This window comes from Cinclus cinclus, chromosome 26, assembly GCF_963662255.1.
Source record: "Cinclus cinclus chromosome 26, bCinCin1.1, whole genome shotgun sequence".
In the NCBI taxonomy this organism is placed as follows: domain Eukaryota; kingdom Metazoa; phylum Chordata; class Aves; order Passeriformes; family Cinclidae; genus Cinclus; species Cinclus cinclus.
In genome coordinates, this window is record NC_085071.1 from 662,261 (window position 1) to 678,509 (window position 16,249).

Genomic DNA, 16,249 nt, shown 5'->3' on the forward strand with positions numbered 1-16,249 from the left:
AAGGGCCATTTTCCCCGCTTTTCAGTTGGCTAGGATTATGCAAATCGCATGGGGCATGCTGGGTACGCCTCTTCCCCGAGGCAGCGCGGGGAGGAGGAGCGCCTTTGGCGGGAGCGCGATAGTGCGCACGCGCGCGCAGGGGACTCGCTCCTCATTGGCGGCTGCCACGGCCGGAAGCGGAAGCGCTGCCAGCTGTCGGCGGAGGGAACGCGGCGGCGACGCGTTTTCGGATTGCCCGCGGGTCATGGGGAGGTACGGGGGGCTCGAGGGGGCTGCGCGGAGCACCTGAGGATTCTACACCGGCTGTTGTAAATCCGGGAGGGAGCACAAGAGTGGGCGCCGTGCCGGTTTCGGTCGGTGACCTTCGCTTTGCCCCGCGACTCCCGGCGGGGACGTTCTGCACTGGGAGGGGGATTCGTTGCTATCCCGGTGGTCTCCGTGTGGCTGGTGAGCACTTTAAGCTGGGCATGTTCAGCTTGGAGAAGAGAAGACTCCGGGGCGATTCCTAGGGCCCCTTCCAGTGCCTAAAGGGGCTCTAGGGGGGGCTGACGGGGGACTTTGGACCTGGAGGGACAGGACAAGGAGAATGGCTTGCCACTGCCCGAGGGCAGGGATCGGTGGGGTATTGGGAAGGAATTTCTGTCTGTGAGGGTGGTGGGGCCCTGGCACAGGTTGCCCAGACCTGTGGCTGCCCTATCCCTGGAAGTGCCCAAGGCATTTCCAAGGTTGATGGGGCTTGGAGCACCCTGGGACAGTGGAAGGGGTCCCCGCCTTCGTCAGGGAATGGAATGAGATTAATTTAAGGTTTCGTCCCACCCAAACCATTCTGAGATTCTACGATTGTATTTAGGTATTTGGTGAAAATCACTATGGTTAATGGAAGTGGGAGCCCCCTGAGACTTCAGGGAATGTGCTGTTTGTCATTAACATGGATTTGAGTTATGGCTCTTAATGCTGTACTTTTTCAGAGCTGAACAAGTTACGATGCTGATAACAGCACCCAAACCTGCCCTGGAGGGAGCTGCTGCTGAGGGTTCAGCAGTGAGGGTCTGAGTTTACCTACATCAGCAGGTACCAGGATGCTCTGTTTCCTGGCAGAAAAAGGGAGTTTGGCCATATTTTTCTTCTGAATCCTGCAGGATGGTTGTCCTCCGCAGCAGCAACTGTGATCTTTTCTGACAAAAAAAAAATCTGTGGCACTGTAGTGAGGACAACTTGTAAAACTGTTTCCTCTAACTATCTTACATAGAATGGGTGATACAAAAAGTATCTGGTGTTTCTGTAGGAATGAGAATTATGTGGAAGAGGATGATGCCAGAGTAGGTAACACTGACTGGTGACATTCTGGAAAGGGTGTGGGCTATGGCTTCTCCACTCATTGAGATCACAGCAGTTGCTGATGTAATTACAGATCTAGACACTCAACTGTAAGTAAATCAGGCTGGCATGTGGGATTTACCCTGTGAATCTGCTCCTCCTGTGAGTTTTGTGTTCAGGGATCTTGGTGGCAGATGAAGGGTGCAGTAACATCTGGGAATAAACCAACAAAACAACTTTATGCTGCTAAAGTGCTTCTGCCCAAAACTTTTGGTGCTTCCTTTCCTGCATAGTGGGTAAGAATTCCTTCTTTGTGGATCGGTGAAGTGAGGCATGGGGTGAACAGCCTGAGATCAACCCCAGCTCAAACCAAGACTGAAGGTCCCTCAAGATCTTATGCTGGACTCCTCAGACAGAAGTGTCAGCTGATGGGGTTTAGGGTGTGAGAGTGATGATTTTTCTCTGTTAATTCAATTAAAATGGAGCTGGAAACTTGCTAAGGGCACTGCAGAAGGGTGTCAGGGACATAAATTCCCCTCAAAGACTTCTGTGTCTGAAGGTCCCTGAGTATGCATTGGAGTGAAGCACTAAAGCTTCTCAATTCTCTCATGTGCTTTCTTGTGTGGGTTTCGATATTAATTAATCCAAACTAACCAGGTTTGCTCTGATGAAGGGAATTGTCTATTTGTAGATCAGGGAGCAGACACTGTGTAGGAATGCCCTGTAAAACTGGTAAAACAAACGCTTCTTTTCTCATCAGTTCAGCCTCAGCTTCTCAGCCATGTCTGGCCCCACCATGAGAGGCTTTGCTATCAAACTATTCCTTAAACTCTCCCTGTGACAGACCCATCATTGCTGTTCACAGTGGTTGTGGTAGTGGAAGGTGCAGGGTTTGGATGAATTTCTTGTCATGGAGCAAGGAAGACAGAGCAAAACTTCATTGAGCCTGGGGCTTAGAGCAGAAACAGAGAAGGTGCCAGTCGTTGTTCACCCCATGACCAATAAACTGAGTAATTTCAGCACCTGGAGGATCTCTGTAACCACACAATCTGCTTGTGGTTCACCATTGGGAGCTCCATAAATTCCACTCCATATCCTGTGGCTGTCAGTTGCCCAGTGCGGGAGGAACATGGAGCTGGTGTGGGCACACATGTGTTTCTCCCCCTCTGAGGAGGAGCAGACTGTGCTCTCAGAACCCAAAATGAACCGATGTTGTCAGTCCCACATGAGGGAGGCACTGCAGGCCAGGCTGTGACCATGATGCTGCCAAAAATAAGACCTCCACCTTGTGGACACCCCAAGGAGGCTGGGTCCTGCCTTCTCTCCAGGGCTGTATATTGTGGGGATGAGAGATTTTGTGCTGCTGCTGCAGCAGGAACGAGCCATGTCCTGCAGTTAAATCTGCTCTGAGTAGTCTGTTCTTCATGGTAAATGGGTTCAGGAAGGCTTTGTTGGGGTGGATATGAGAGGGTTCAGCTCAGGGGATGAATGGGTCAGTGCTGCTGTCACCAGCATGCAGCCGCTGTGCTGCTGGAAAACTTAATTTTCCATACACCAAGGAAGGATTTTTCTGCTACTAAGCATCACTTCTCCCTTCGTGCTGTGACCAGAGATTCCTGATCTGTAAACTGCTGGCCCTATCAGACCACTGCAGTTTTCTCTGGACAAAGACCTCTTCTCCCTTCTGAATTCATTCTATTTGCTAACCATGGCTTTCCTCTCCCTTTCCAGTTGATTGGTTTGGATCCCCACAGAAGGAGCAGGACCTAGATAAACTTTATGATCTAAAAGCTAAAGCCCAACAGATTATGAACCAGTTTGGCTCTTCTACGTTGATCAACCTCTCCAACTTCTCCTCTATCAAGCCGGAACCAGCCAGCACCCCCCCCCAGAACTCCATGGCCAACAGCACCACTGTGGCAAAGATGCCAGGAACACCCAGTGGAGGAGGGCGGCTCAGTCCTGAAAGCAACCAGGTAATTCCATCTATGACTTTGGGACAACAGGGGTGATGCTTGGGCATCACAAGCGTCACAGACTTACCTGTGGCTTCATTTGCCTTCTTTAAATTACCAGCAGAAAAATAATATTAATTAAAGTATTTGTTACTGAGTGAGGAAAACTTGCTCACAGAGTTCTTCTCCAGGTGCTTCCTGGCTGGAGGGGTTTGGATGCTTTAGGTGTAGAGGTTTTTCCGGTCTTAGGAACATGTATATTGGGGTGTGACAGGGGAAGTTACTTTTAAGTGGGGTTTAGGTGGGAGAAATATGGGGAGAAATGGGTGATGAGGTGAAGGTTGCCCAGAGAAGGTTGCTGTGGATTCCCCATCCCTGAGAATGTCCTAGGCCAGGTTAGACAGGGCGTGAAACAGCTTGGGACAGTGGAAAGTGTCCCTGACCATGGCAGGGGGTGGAATGGGATGAGCTTTAAGGTCCCTTCCAACCCAACCTGGCATGGAGCCTTTGATGCTCATAAAACAAACTGCTGCCCAGGGAATGCCCTGGCACTGTTCCCTGATGGCTTTGCCAGCACCCAGAGGCTTAGGAAGTGCACTAGACCCCAGCACAAAACAGCCACAGCAGTGAAGGAATGAGGAAAGGCAGGAATTTCCCATCTGTGTCTGGCTGACCCGACCAAGCTGACAACTTACATCTATATCTTTTAAGAGTCGGCATCCTGTTCTTCAGCCCAGTGTGGTTTCTGCTCCTGCCACGTCTGACTGCCCTGGAATAACCCAGCACTCCCACAGTTCTGTTTTCCATGTGAAGCACTAAAGCTGATAAGTGCTAGAGCCATGGAAATGCTTCCATCATGCCCCAAGCACAACTTCAGTCAGTGATATGCTGATTGCACTTGCTGTCTGTAACACTTGTAGTTTTGCCTTTCCACTCTTTGCCAGCAGCATTTTAGTGCTGGAAACATTTATCCCGGCTGCTACACTCCAGTTGATGTCCAGAGCAACCACTGGTACTTGAAAATTACTCCTTAACGTCTGATATTTCTCTTGGCCATTCCTGAGCTGATAGATTGTGTCAACTCCTTGCTGGGGGCACGGGGGAGGAAGTGGCTATGGTTGTGTTGTGCTCCATGGGCTGCTTCTTTGCTGGAGCAGAGCAGTAAATCCTTCCTCTCCTCCCACCCGCTCAGGTTTTAACCAAGAAGAAATTGCAGGACCTGGTGCGTGAGGTGGATCCAAACGAGCAGCTGGATGAAGATGTGGAAGAAGTAGGTTCCAGCCTGTGGAAGGAACTGCAGAAAGAGTTAATTTGGGATTTGTCACAGATCAGTGGCCCTTTGTCCAAGGAGGGAGCATTGGTTCATTTAACACTTGTTTTCCCGTGCAGTCTTCAGCCATCCCTGTTTTTCTACATCCCAGTCCCAAAAAGGCTTTTAAAACAGCAATTGCAGCAAACACCTATGAAATCCATTCCTTTGAGTGGAACCAAAGTGGAACCATTTGGACACCACAATATAAGAAAGATCTAAAGCTATTAGAGGGCACCCAGAAGAGACTCCAAAGATGGGGAAGGATCAGGAGGGACCACAGGAGGAGCGGCTGAGGGCACTTGGTGTGTCCAGCTGGAGCAGAGGAGGTTGAGGCCAGAGCTCAGTGGGGGCTGCAGGTCTTCTTGAGAGGCAGCTCCAATCTCTGCTCTCTGTGACCAGGGACAGGGCCCAGGGAGTGGCTGTAGATCAAGGAAAGATTCTTCCCCTAGAGGGTGATTGGCTCCCCAGGCAATACCAGCTCCCCAGGTAGCCAGGCTCAAGAAGCATTTGGGTAACGCTCTCAGGAGCAGGATGGGGATTGCTGCGGTGTCCTGTGCAGGGCCAGGAGTTGGCCTGGATGATCCTTGTTGGTCCCTCCCAATTCAAGACGTTCTGTAATTCTAAATACCAGCTTCTAAGGGCTTGTTTTCATCTTCCCACATAATTTCAACTGTTCAGTGCTGAGCAGACTGGTTGTTGCTCTTGTTCCACCCCAGATGCTGCTACAGATTGCTGATGACTTCATTGAGAGTGTGGTGACAGCTGCCTGTCAGCTTGCACGGCACCGCAAGTCCAACACCCTGGAAGTGAAAGATGTCCAGTTGCACCTTGGTGAGTGACTTTTATCTGTTTTTATCCCCTCTTCCTGCAGCTCTCAGCTCCTCCTGGAGTCAGGGCACAGCTGCAGTGCTGTGTTGGAAGTCTGTGAGTAGATAATACATCCCTGCCCATGGGAAGGGGTTGGAACTGGATAAGCTTTAATGTCTCTTCCAACTGAAACCATTCTGTGAATTCCAGAGCGCCAGTGGAACATGTGGATCCCAGGCTTTGGTTCTGAAGAAATCAGGCCCTACAAAAAAGCCTGCACTACAGAAGCTCACAAACAGGTAAGGAGCCCTCACAACACTGGGAATCACATGGAAGGCTGATACGGGCATGGTGGTCATGGCCTCCTGGCACTGTGAATTTGTGACCTTTTCCAAGTGGTTCAGACTGGAAAGGACTTTCAAGAGCCTCCTGACCTGTTTGTGCACGGGGTTGAGTTTGCTGTGTCTCCTCAGCTATGTTGGCTTTGCCCAAAGAGAAGCAGCAGCTCTTGGTGCTGAGGGGCTTGGGAGGGTTAAAACCAACTTGGAGCTGCACACAGGCACTTCTCAACTGCCCCTGGCAACTCCATCTCTGTGGAAAGACACCCTTAATTTTGCTTTAAAAATGTGTTGGCCATTGTTTTTTGAGCCATGGTCAAAGCCTGGAAAGAGCTGCCCTGCAGTTCCTGGGTTTATGGTTGACGCTGAAGCTCCCAATGGGTGGGGGGGGGCTTGAGATGGGCTTTCATTCCAATGCCCCAGGGTGCCAAGTGGAGCAGCACAGACACTTCTCCTCTGGCTTCAGCCTGGGATCCCATTAAGATTCAAACAGACCTGAAAGATCTGTGTGGAAGCAAGTTAGGCAGTGTCCTGGGAGCACCTGGGATGCCTTGTTCCTGCTCTGGGTGGTTGTGGAGTCACCCACTCTGAGCAGTGCAGCTTCCCATGGTTTTCCCTCCCTTGTTGCAGAGAATGGCACTGATCCGCAAAACTACCAAGAAATAGCCCCTGGGCAGACCTGGAGACACCACCAGTGCAGTTTGGGATACCTGCATCTCCACTGAAGCCTCCACCATGTCACCTGTGGAATATTTTTTTAATGCTTTACAGAAAAGCATCTATTTTTTATTAACGGTGCAGCAATGTCTTGATGAGGAGACCTGCCAAAAACATTCTACGCCCTGTTCCTCATTTCTTCTCAGAGTGCGACATATCTCAAACAAAGACTTTCATTTGTGACTTGAAAGTGGTTTATTGTACAAGTGATTATCCAAGGGACAGAGCATTTGATCATATGTGGGACAGTATTAGAAGCATCTGTAGAGGTTTTTGTTTCCTCCTTCCTGCCCCTGTCTGTTCCAGTACTTTGTAATGTCAGTGTTTATATAAATACTTGAGTTTGTTTTACATGAATAAAGAAATTATTCTAAGCTGCTGGCACAGCCGTGTGCTCTTCAGGCAGTGTTGCACAGCGATGGCAGGGGCAGGGTCCCTATCACCTCAGCTCTGTATTGTGGTGCTGTTCTGTAGGAGATCTGAGAGTTTACAGGGAGCAGAATCACGGAATATCCTGAGCTGGAGTATTGAGTCCAGCTCCTTGGCCAGCCCAGGACACCCCACTAATCCCACCCTACACCCAAGAGCATTGTCCAGTGCTCTGGAGCTATGGCAGCCTTGGAGCCAGGACCCTTCCCTGGGGAGCCTGTTCATTGCCTGAGTGAGCCCCTTGGCGGGAAGGAACTGTTTCCTAATATGCAGCCTATGCTTCCCTTGATGCAGCTTCAGCTGTTCTCTCGTGTCCTGTCCCTGGTCACAGGGAGCAGAGATTGCAGGTGTCCCGTGGGAGGAGCTGCAGACACTGGTGAGTCTCCCCTGTTTCCTCCAGGGTGAACAAACCCAAGTGTCCTCAGCTGCTCTTCCAGAGGTTTCCCCTCCAGACTCTTCTAGACCTTAAGGATTTGGCTAGTACCTCACCTGCCAGTCAGGGTGGCCAGGTCACTTCCATCCGAACTTCCATACCAGAATGAGTCCCTTCCCAATTGCTGGGATATTTGGGCTGTTGGGAGAGGGATGTTGTGACAGGGCAGGAAGTCAACGTCCCTCTGATTCTGTCTGTGCCTGGACATTGTAAAGGCCACATGCCCCTGCCTGTTCCTGCTGCTCTGCATAGACCTCAGGGAAGCTGCGAGGGCTGTTGTGGGGATGAGGGAGTTGACAGCACTGCAAACCCCTGCACGACAGGGAGGCTCCTGCAGGCCTTAGGCAGAGCTGGGCTCATCTTCCCTGTCCAGCTCTCTGGAGGCTCCCAGTACCTGCAGGAGAAACCAGGGTGGGTGAAGTGATACCAGGACCATCCCGGGCTCACTCCTCGTTACTGTGGGATGAGGAGGAAAATACATTGTATGAAGATTAATCAAAAGGGAAAGTGGGCATTTCCTCAGAATGGTATGTTCTTTTTTTGCTTTGGACTCAACTAGGCATGTACTCAGTCAGAGGCAGATACATTATTTGAGTTCATTATAAATTTGTCATTTTTAATTATAGTTGGGAAGACTTAAAGAATTTTGGGCTTTATGATTTGGATCTAAGTCAGTACAAGAGAGAATAGGAGAAGGGGTGACATTGACCTCTGCAGGCCTATGAAGTCCCACCTGGGGACTTCACCCTTCCACTGCACTTCCTCTTTCCCAGATAAACACAGGCAGGCAGAGAGTGACCAGAGGTATTTAACGCAGCAACATGCCCTGCTGCTCCATATCTACTTCCCCTCCTGAGCCCAGCATGTCCCTGCCTTGCCAGTGCCCCCAGCTCTAGCATGAGCATCTTTTCCGCTTCTCCTTCTCCAGTGCCTTAGCCTTGGGCAGCACCGGCAGTGGTACACTGCTTTTCACCCCACCCCATGCCTCAGTGGCCACCAACCACCCTGTCTGCAGTGCTTTGTAAATGGCCACCGTCAGCATCTGGAAGGCCTGGACCACATTGGAAGCATCTTTGGCTGAGGTCTCCACGTACTGGACACCCAGTGAGGCTGCCAACTTCTCCGCCTCCCTCTGGTCCACCTGGCGCTGCTCAGCCATGTCACTCTTGTGCCCCACCAGCAGGAAGATCATGCGGAAGGGCTGGATGGTGTCAGTCACCTCCCGATGCCAGCGCCGGATGCTCTCAAAGGACGCACGGTTGGTGAGGTCAAAGAGCAGCATCCCCCCAGCCGAGTTGCGGTAGTAGGAGCGAGTCACGGACCTGGGGTGCCAAGAGCAGGGGGGTGAGTGGCCCCCAGGGTTCCCTGTGCCACTTTGGGCAGCATGTTCTCTGCCTGCAGAGCAGCCCTGGCTAGGACCTGCTCCTGCAAGCAGCACTTTGCATCAAAAGCACTGCAAGAGGAGCAAGAATCAGACTTCTGCTCTGTCAATAAGAGCTCCAGGGGCAGCTCTGTCCCTGCTCAGCCACAAAAGCTCATCTTTCTCCGGCACCCACAACCCCCAAGTGCCCCTGTGTCTGCAGCCATGTCCCCAGGGCTTCACCATCCCTGCTGTTACAGTCCTGGAACTCTCCCATTCCTGCAAACCCAGACCTGCCACTCTCCCACACCCTGCAGCCCACATCTCCTAAGCTTTCCTCTCCGCAGGAGCTGCCTAGCTGGTGGAGACAGCCCCACAGTGAAAGGTCCTAGCAGCTGAGCTGAAGTAGATGTTTTTCCCAGCACCCTGTGGGCTCCCAGCTGTTCCCCAGCTCCTCTGCAGCTGGTGTGGCAGGGGAGTTCTTGGGGGAGTACTGTACCTCCTTTAGAGCTGGAGCAAGGCAGTCCCAGTGGCTCCTTTCCCTTTGGCTTTTGGTATGGTGGTTCCACACCCAAAGGGACAAGTGGGAACACAGTCACACCAAGGGTCTCCCTGGGCTTGGAATCACAACACTCCACCCCAAATCTGGAGGGGGACACCCATCTCCACCACCCCTCCCCACCTTATGGACCCACCTGAACCTCTCCTGCCCAGCTGTGTCCCAGAACTGCAGCTTCACTCGCAGCCCTGGCTCCAGCTCCACAAATTGGACGTAGAAGTCCACCCCCACTGTCTGGTTGACAGTGTCCAGGAAGACACCCTCAGTGTAGCACCGCAGCAGCGAGGATTTCCCCACAGTCGAGTCCCCCAGCATGATCACTCGGAACTGGTACTGCCACCGTTGCTCCATCAGTGCCTCTCTTGGCTGCCAGGACCTGCCACCCCCGCACCAGGAGCATGTTCAGGCAGGCAGGGAGCTCCTCCACCCAGGAGGCGTACCCAGTGATCCGTGGCCCATTTGGAGCCTCTTTGTTCTTTTATTTAAGCTCCATCCAGCTGGAAGCACTCAGGAGTGTCTGCTCCCATTTTTCCCATGGACAGGACACCCTGAAAAGTGTCCCAGACAAGGTGAGCTGTTGCCCCACCAGCGATGCCCTCCAAAGCAGAGGATCCTCCATGCCATGGGTTGAGTGCTGTGCCCCTGCCTAGGATGCATTGCTTAGCACAGCCTTTATTTAGTGTGAAAAAGCCTTAGGTTTATTAAAAACACTCCTACAGCAGAATAATATTTTTTCAGAGTCCCCAAATAAAGGTTTGAAATAAAGCCAAGCCCAGGTGGGAGACCAATGTCATAACCACCCAAAGGCTGCAGGTACCAGGTGGAGAGAAAAGCATCCCCACGACCTGGGGTCCCATGTCTGACCCCCTACTCCATCAGCACTGGCAGCACTCCTGGGGCACCCTCCCTCCAGGGGCTGGCAGCAACTCTGGGGATGACCCTGATGCTATCACATCCCTGTTGTGGGACAAGGATCCCCTGGCCCAGTGTCTGCTGGATACCCCCAGCCAGTGTTTGAAAAGCCAGCTCCACGATGAGGTTGCTGCAGGCTGAGGTCTCTACAAAGGCCCTGCCCACGGTGGCAGTGTCTGGCTTAATTTGCTGACATGGTTTGCTTGGCCACCAGGTCACACTTGTGTCCCGCCAGGACAAAGGCAGGCAGCCAGCCAGTCCCCCACAGCCTCGCAACACCACTTGGGGACATGCTCAAAAGATGCCTGGTTGGTGAGGTCGAACATCAGCAGCACTCCTGCTGCACTCTGGTAGAAGAACCTGGTGATGGAGCTGGGCATACCCAGCAGGGTTTCAAAGGATACTGGGAAGGTCTTACACCTACAGCCCTAGGATGGGCCTTGGGAGATATTTAGGTGACAGATCACACCCTGGGATTGGGAAAGGGATATCTGTCTTGGCCATTTACAGCCCCACTCTCTGTTCAGAATCCCTCTCCCCACACTAGGGGGCTCTAGAGGAGACTTGCAGGGTTTTCAGGGACTCTGTGGTACTGTTATCCCCCCAGCTGCCCCTGGTACAGTGGGGATGCGGCAGCACTGAACAGAAACAAGGCACCACCAGGACCAACCCTGGGATCCCCAAAAGGTTCCCAGGGATGGGGAGGGCCTGGAAGCCCAGCTCCAGCCACAGCATTTTGCTCTTCAGCCCTCTGTGCCCCATTTGAGCCTCCCACACTCCCAAGGTGCTCCTGGATCCAGCAGGAGACCACCCAGCTGCAGCCCACCAGCCACTGCAACCAACACCCAACCCTGCTCCCTTGGCTGCTCCCCTAAACTGCTCCAGTGTCACTGCAAGCTCAGCACAAGGTGTCACTGACCCCTGAAACATCACTGTCCCAGTGAGCCATCACTGCCTGTCCCTGCATACCTGGCTGGGAATCTACAAACAGCCCAGGGTAGGGAGATGAATCAATGGAGTGCTGGCATCCACATACCCACCTCACCTGAACCATTCCTGGCCAGCTGTGCCCCAGCTTGGCCTTGCCAGTGGCGGCATCAGGATAGTCTGGCTGTAGAACTCGATACCAATGGTGGGGCCAGGGGTGGCTGCCTCACCAGGACCCCCACTCGGCCCATCAGCGAAGCAGCACAGCAGCAAGGACTCACAGTAGCATCCCCTAGCACAATGCGGAACTGGAAGTGTCCCTCGGTGTTGGGATCCTGGGAGGAATCTCCTACTGTCTGCATGACTGAGCTGGCCGGATCCTGACCCACCGTGTTCCTGCTGTGTTAGCAGCAACAGGACAGGTCTCCACCCTTGTCCCCACCCCACCTGGGAGCAGGGATGGCTCCGGCTCACACAAGCAAACTGTTCCAGGGAGGGAGCAGCTGCCAGATCAGTCCCCATCCTGCCTGGAAAGTAAGAGGGCTAAGTTTTCTTTCCAGGTGTATATACAAAAAAAAAAAAATTTGGAGCTGCTGCATAGCTCTTTTCACCATTTAGGAAAATCACTGATGCCTTTCTAATTCCTCTGCTTTTAAAACTATATTTTTCCATTTGTCTGCTTCCCAGCCACCAAACTCCAGAACACAAACCATAGCAATGGCCCAGCATTTCAAACTTTAGCAGCAACAGTTTCAGCTCTAATCACTTCCTTGCAATATTCTGGCAGTCTTCCTTTGCTGTCAGGAGGATGTTTAGTGTTGCCACAGGCCAGGTCTGTCTCCCCTGCCTGGCTTTGGTAACAGGGACAGCGGGCTGTAAGCATATAGACTCACCGGTGTCCCTCAGAAGCCAAGATCCTCAGAAAGCTGGGAGACACTCCACAGGGAAGCGGCTCTCAAGACCTGCAGGTAGGAGACCAGAGGGGTCAGAGGCACCGGCTCAATATTCCAGGAGAAAGTACTCTTGGCAGCCAGGTTACCTCAGGTTCAGGAACTTTGTCACAGCTGAACAATCCAGGGACAGAAGAGAGTGGCTCCAGCTCTGACGCTGTGGAGAGCCACAGCCCTTTTTTTTCCATGGTGAACAGAAAACAGGCAAACCAGAATCACCAAGGCTCCAGCTGAGGGTGGTGGAACACCCCAAGACGGCAGGAACTGCTCTAGCATCTCCCATTGAGGTCCAGGTGTTCCTGCATTCCAGGGACTCCTGCCGAGTGCTGCGGGGGAGGGGGGGAACACCCCACTGGCACACACTGCAGGCAAGCACAGGAACTTTAGCTCCACTGGAAGAGGCAGCTCAGGCTTCCTGGCTCAGAGCCAGCCCAGCCTCACCTTACCCCAAAAGCAACTCAAACATGGGAGACACCACATTTGATGTAATTGCATTTATTCAAACTCTTATCACACACAGAATATTCCAAGTTGGAAGGAACCCACAGGGACCATTGACTCCAGCTCTTAAGTGAATGACCAATACAGCAATCAAACCCACCACCCACCTTGGTATTATTAGCTCCCTGCTCTAACCAAGTATTTGATATCCAAATCCCCTCCTGAAAAAACTCCATGGAACAGACTGTTTTTCCATGTGGAGCACCCGAACCAGAGCTTGTTCAACAGCTGGAGCCAAACCAGTTCCGTCTCCCTCCACTGCAGCAAGTGGAGCCCAGAAGAGGCTGATCCCACTTGGTGGAGCTCATGGCTCAGAAAGCAGGCAGGATCTGGCTCTGCAGAGCCCCCACTTCTGGAGTAGGCTGGGAAAGAAGAGTCTGGCACTGCAACACCAAGTCACTCGGGGATGGCTCATCCTCTGCTTAGACCTGAAAAAAAGGATAAAAAAGAATCCAGCTGAGTGATGAGCAGTCAGGCTCTATCCACATTCCAGAACTCCTGTATGTTCAGACCCTACCCTGTGGTTTTGGGTAGCTCATACCTGGCCTCAGCCCCATATCCGCAGGACTCATCCAGAAGTCTCCAGACTCGGGAATCATCATGGACCAGGCTGGACTGCCACTATCTCACCCACAACCCTACATCCACACATCACAACTCTGACCAATTAAAAGCCTCTGAAATGAGGTTGATCATTTCAACCTACACAGTTCAGGTGAAAAACTGGCACTTGCAGCACAGGCACAGACAGTTTGTCCTGTCCTCCAGATCATGCAATCCCAGAATGGTTTGGGTTAGAAAGCTTTTAAGCTCACCCCATCCTACACCCTGCCATGGGCAGGGACACCTTCCACCAGACCAGGATGCCCTAAGCCCCATCCAGCCTGACCCTGGACACTTCAGGGATGGGGCAGCAATAGCTCTTCTGGGCAACCAGGGCCTCCTCAGCCAACAATTTCCTCCCAGTATCCAGTTTAAACTTACTACCCATCCAAACACCAGGAGTTCCCCAGAGGACACTCACAGGCTCCATACTGCAGCTTTTCCACAACACGGGTCCTACGGGAAGCAAGCTGAAGCCCTTAGGACAGGGCTCAAAGGTTCCCACCTTCTTCCAAAGAGTAACTGCTGAAAAAATAGAGCCAGAGTTTAGTACCTGAAGCTAATGGGTCACTGTAAATCCATGGCTCAAATACACCAAAGAAATCCAAGCCCTCCAACCCTCATGGCACCTCTGTCACATCCCCAACATTTATCCCTTCTCCTGACCGCAAGTTTCCTTCCCAAACCAGTGAGGCTGGTGCAGCCTGTCTTCCTAGTGGCCCCTCTCAGCACAGGACACACCTGCAGAGAGCCCAAGACCAGCATGAATTTTACTCTTCCTCCTTTTTCGACCACAAGATCGGTATTCAGATCTGATGGGAAAGGGATTTGGAGGATGGGCTGTAGAGATCCAACAAGGGTACTACCTTCTCACCTGGGTTTATCCATCAGATAGGTGAGCTCTGGAAGATCCAGGACCCCTGGAAGACATCACAACATACCCCGAATATCAGCAGTGGCCTGCAGACTCTTGTGGACACACCTCTGACTCATTTCACCCTGAAACCATGAGCAACACAATTCCCAAAAATGTATTGGAAGGGTGAGTGACAGTCATGGGCAGAAGAGGCCCAGCAATCAAAGACCTTCCCATTGCTCTGGCATGTTATTGGAGACCTGCAGCTACTGTGTGGAGCCACAGCCCTTGGATAAACATGCAGATAATCATGAGTTTAACTGGTTACATCTGTGACAGAGCAATCGACTGGCTCTGGATCAGGCTTGATTCCCATTTCTGCCTCTAGCAGGCCCCAGAAAGAGGAAATGCCCTTATCTCATGCATACATTATCTAGATGGAGCAAGAACTAAGGAAGTTTACAGGGGCCAGTCCCAAGGACAAGCCCTATGATGGATGCATAGCCTTGGAACAGGATGTGCTGGCACAGCCCGATAGCAGAGGGGCAAGAAACACTGCTGGTTCCTACTCCGGCCCAGGGAAGCCACAACACCAACAAAAATCCTCAGCCCAATGGAGGACTCTAAAACCTGGATCACACATCTCACCTGCCATCCCATACCCCGGGATCACCTTCTATGCCAGGCTGCTGCTGGGGAAGAAGTCTTGAGCTTTAAGTAAATTCCAAGAGAAGTAAGTTAAAACAGTACGACAGAAGGAAGGGATACACCCCTCCTTCCCCCGGTTCATCAATGTGGACGCCAGGGGCAGGGATTTGCGGCAGCCGCTGCTTCTAGCGCCAGTACCCCCGCTAGCCCATGGTGGGCCGTGTACTTTCCCGAAATGTTGCCGGACAGTTATGAAGGCTCCAACTGAGCGGCGACCGTCGAGGGAAATCCCTTTGCTCTCGGCTCCTTTTTGACTGCAGCTGCCACAGCACCGACAGACGCAGCTTCGATAGGGCCGGGCGGGTCCGTGGACAGCGGATCAGTTCCGCTTCAGGGGACCCTCACTCACCCTGGGGCAGGGCCCAGCCCGAGGAGGAGGGTGGGGGCAAGGCCGCGCCGCCCTTCGCAGCCTTCGGAGCGCACCGAAGCGCCGCTGCCGGGTGCGATGCCCACGGGACGCCGATGCAGCGGAGCCGAGCGGCGGGAAAGCCCCGGCGACGAAGGATGGCGGTGGATAGTCCCCGACGCTCCCCGCACGTCCCACCCGACTCGCCGCCATAGTCGAAAGAGGAGGAAACGTGTCCGCGGGCTTATTTTATAGTGAGGCAGCGCGGGCTCCGATTGGCTGCTGGTGCCGGGCTCTCCCGCAGAGGCTTCTGGGAGTTGTAGGTCGTGCTGCCTACAGTCTCCGCCATCGTTCCTGCCTTCCCCCCTTCAGCCTCGCACTCCACCCCATCCTAAAAGATAAACAAGCCCCCCTCTAGTGGCAGGTGTTCCTGCGAGTGGAATGAGATGAGCTTTCGGTCCCTTCCCAACCCAAATTATTTCATGATCTCATGATTCACAACCCCCACCACCACTAGGAGCAGCTACACACCCCCATCATATCTAAATGACTATCCAGTCCTGGTGGGACAAGTACAGTTTCTCTTTCCTCCTCCATACAAGGTCCACACCAGGGGTTGCTCTTTGAAAAGCTGGAGTGGCATTTCCTCTACTCCTTCCTCCTTTTTGGAATGGGGGGAACACTTTACCCTCAGGGAATAGAAGGAAAGGTTCTTGGAAACAGAAGTCTATTTGCCAGTACAATACCTCTGTAAGGCTCCTGGCTCATCATTCATAATCAGTGGAAACGATTTGAAATGGGAGCACCTGCCAACGGGCTGGAAAGGAGTGCTGGAACAGCTGCTGGTGCTGATGCTGATGCTGAAGGCCCAGACTTCACGGAAAATCAGCCAGAAAAGCCTGAGATTTCTTCCTGCCCAAGCCCTGGAGAAAGGGCTAAAAGGATGGTCATGTTTTAATCTGTACTGAGCAAATGAACAGATGAAAAATATCCCAGTGTTCAGTGATGGCCTTTTGAGCTGGTAATTCCCTCCAAACATGGAAGATCAGCAACAAAATAAATCCTCAGCCATTTAAGGCCAAGTCTGGGAACAAGCCCCAAACTGTGTGGCCAAACACTCCCCAAAAAAGCCCTTGCCAAAGAGACAAGATACAAGCAGCAGCTCCTGTTCTCCTCCTTCCGTGGATCTCACAGCTGCTCTGCCAAGTCACGAGGCAAT

The 16,249-nt window shown here is 52.5% G+C and overlaps 2 protein-coding genes, 1 long non-coding RNA gene, 4 other non-coding genes and 1 pseudogene across 12 annotated transcripts; 1 reads left to right on the forward strand and 7 right to left on the reverse strand.

The window, feature by feature from the left end:
• Positions 1 to 73: 73 nt before the first annotated feature.
• On the forward strand, positions 74 to 6,830 carry TAF12 (TATA-box binding protein associated factor 12). Of its 3 annotated transcripts, none has more exons than XM_062508892.1 (6): positions 74 to 252; positions 3,049 to 3,293; positions 4,465 to 4,542; positions 5,301 to 5,415; positions 5,602 to 5,690; positions 6,360 to 6,830. In XM_062508892.1, exons 2-6 carry the CDS (start codon positions 3,126 to 3,128, stop codon positions 6,393 to 6,395), a joined length of 486 nt encoding a protein of 161 aa, XP_062364876.1. In that variant the 5' UTR covers positions 74 to 252; positions 3,049 to 3,125; the 3' UTR covers positions 6,396 to 6,830. The 3 variants fall into 3 exon arrangements, with proteins under 3 accessions (XP_062364876.1, XP_062364878.1, XP_062364877.1); XM_062508893.1 differs by lacking the exon at positions 74 to 252 and adding an exon at positions 285 to 447; XM_062508894.1 differs by lacking the exon at positions 4,465 to 4,542.
• Positions 6,831 to 8,200: 1,370 nt separating this feature from the next.
• Positions 8,201 to 9,666, reverse strand: LOC134053877 (ras-related protein Rab-39B-like). Its single transcript, XM_062509189.1, has 2 exons — positions 9,364 to 9,666; positions 8,201 to 8,630 (listed from the first exon to the last, which is right to left on the reverse strand). The coding sequence occupies exons 1-2, from the start codon at positions 9,576 to 9,578 to the stop codon at positions 8,201 to 8,203; spliced, it is 645 nt and encodes a 214-aa protein (XP_062365173.1). The 5' UTR covers positions 9,579 to 9,666.
• A 428-nt stretch (positions 9,667 to 10,094) lies between these two features.
• Positions 10,095 to 11,835, reverse strand: LOC134053696 (ras-related protein Rab-42-like; annotated as a pseudogene).
• A 684-nt stretch (positions 11,836 to 12,519) lies between these two features.
• LOC134053750 (uncharacterized) lies at positions 12,520 to 15,234 on the reverse strand. 4 transcript variants are annotated; one of them, XR_009933964.1, is made up of 5 exons: positions 15,034 to 15,234; positions 14,625 to 14,687; positions 13,995 to 14,040; positions 13,542 to 13,861; positions 12,520 to 12,945 (listed from the first exon to the last, which is right to left on the reverse strand). It is a non-coding gene; the product is annotated as an uncharacterized LOC134053750 (long non-coding RNA). The 4 variants fall into 4 exon arrangements; XR_009933963.1 differs by having other exon boundaries at positions 13,995 to 14,119; XR_009933961.1 differs by having other exon boundaries at positions 14,625 to 15,234.
• LOC134053960 (small nucleolar RNA SNORD99) lies at positions 13,057 to 13,127 on the reverse strand. Its single transcript, XR_009933989.1, has one exon. It is a non-coding gene; the product is annotated as a small nucleolar RNA SNORD99 (small nucleolar RNA).
• LOC134053964 (small nucleolar RNA SNORA61) lies at positions 13,841 to 13,957 on the reverse strand. Its single transcript, XR_009933993.1, has one exon. It is a non-coding gene; the product is annotated as a small nucleolar RNA SNORA61 (small nucleolar RNA).
• On the reverse strand, positions 14,150 to 14,280 carry LOC134053963 (small nucleolar RNA SNORA44). The gene has a single exon (XR_009933992.1). It is a non-coding gene; the product is annotated as a small nucleolar RNA SNORA44 (small nucleolar RNA).
• LOC134053962 (small nucleolar RNA SNORA16B/SNORA16A family) lies at positions 14,843 to 14,985 on the reverse strand. Its single transcript, XR_009933991.1, has one exon. It is a non-coding gene; the product is annotated as a small nucleolar RNA SNORA16B/SNORA16A family (small nucleolar RNA).
• Positions 15,235 to 16,249: the final 1,015 nt, after the last annotated feature.

Excerpts from the sequence above, each read along its gene's own strand:
- TAF12 (XM_062508892.1), top strand. The coding sequence starts at position 3,126 with ATGAACCAGTTTGGCTCTTCTACGTTGATCAACCTCTCCAACTTCTCC. Across the intron at positions 4,543-5,300 it reads TGGATGAAGATGTGGAAGAA|ATGCTGCTACAGATTGCTGA; the intron begins GTAGGTTCCAGC and ends GTTCCACCCCAG. Across the intron at positions 5,691-6,359 it reads CTACAGAAGCTCACAAACAG|AGAATGGCACTGATCCGCAA; the intron begins GTAAGGAGCCCT and ends CCCTTGTTGCAG.
- LOC134053877 (XM_062509189.1), bottom strand. The coding sequence starts at position 9,578 with ATGGAGCAACGGTGGCAGTACCAGTTCCGAGTGATCATGCTGGGGGAC. Across the intron at positions 8,631-9,363 it reads GCTGGGCAGGAGAGGTTCAG|GTCCGTGACTCGCTCCTACT; the intron begins GTGGGTCCATAA and ends TTGGCACCCCAG.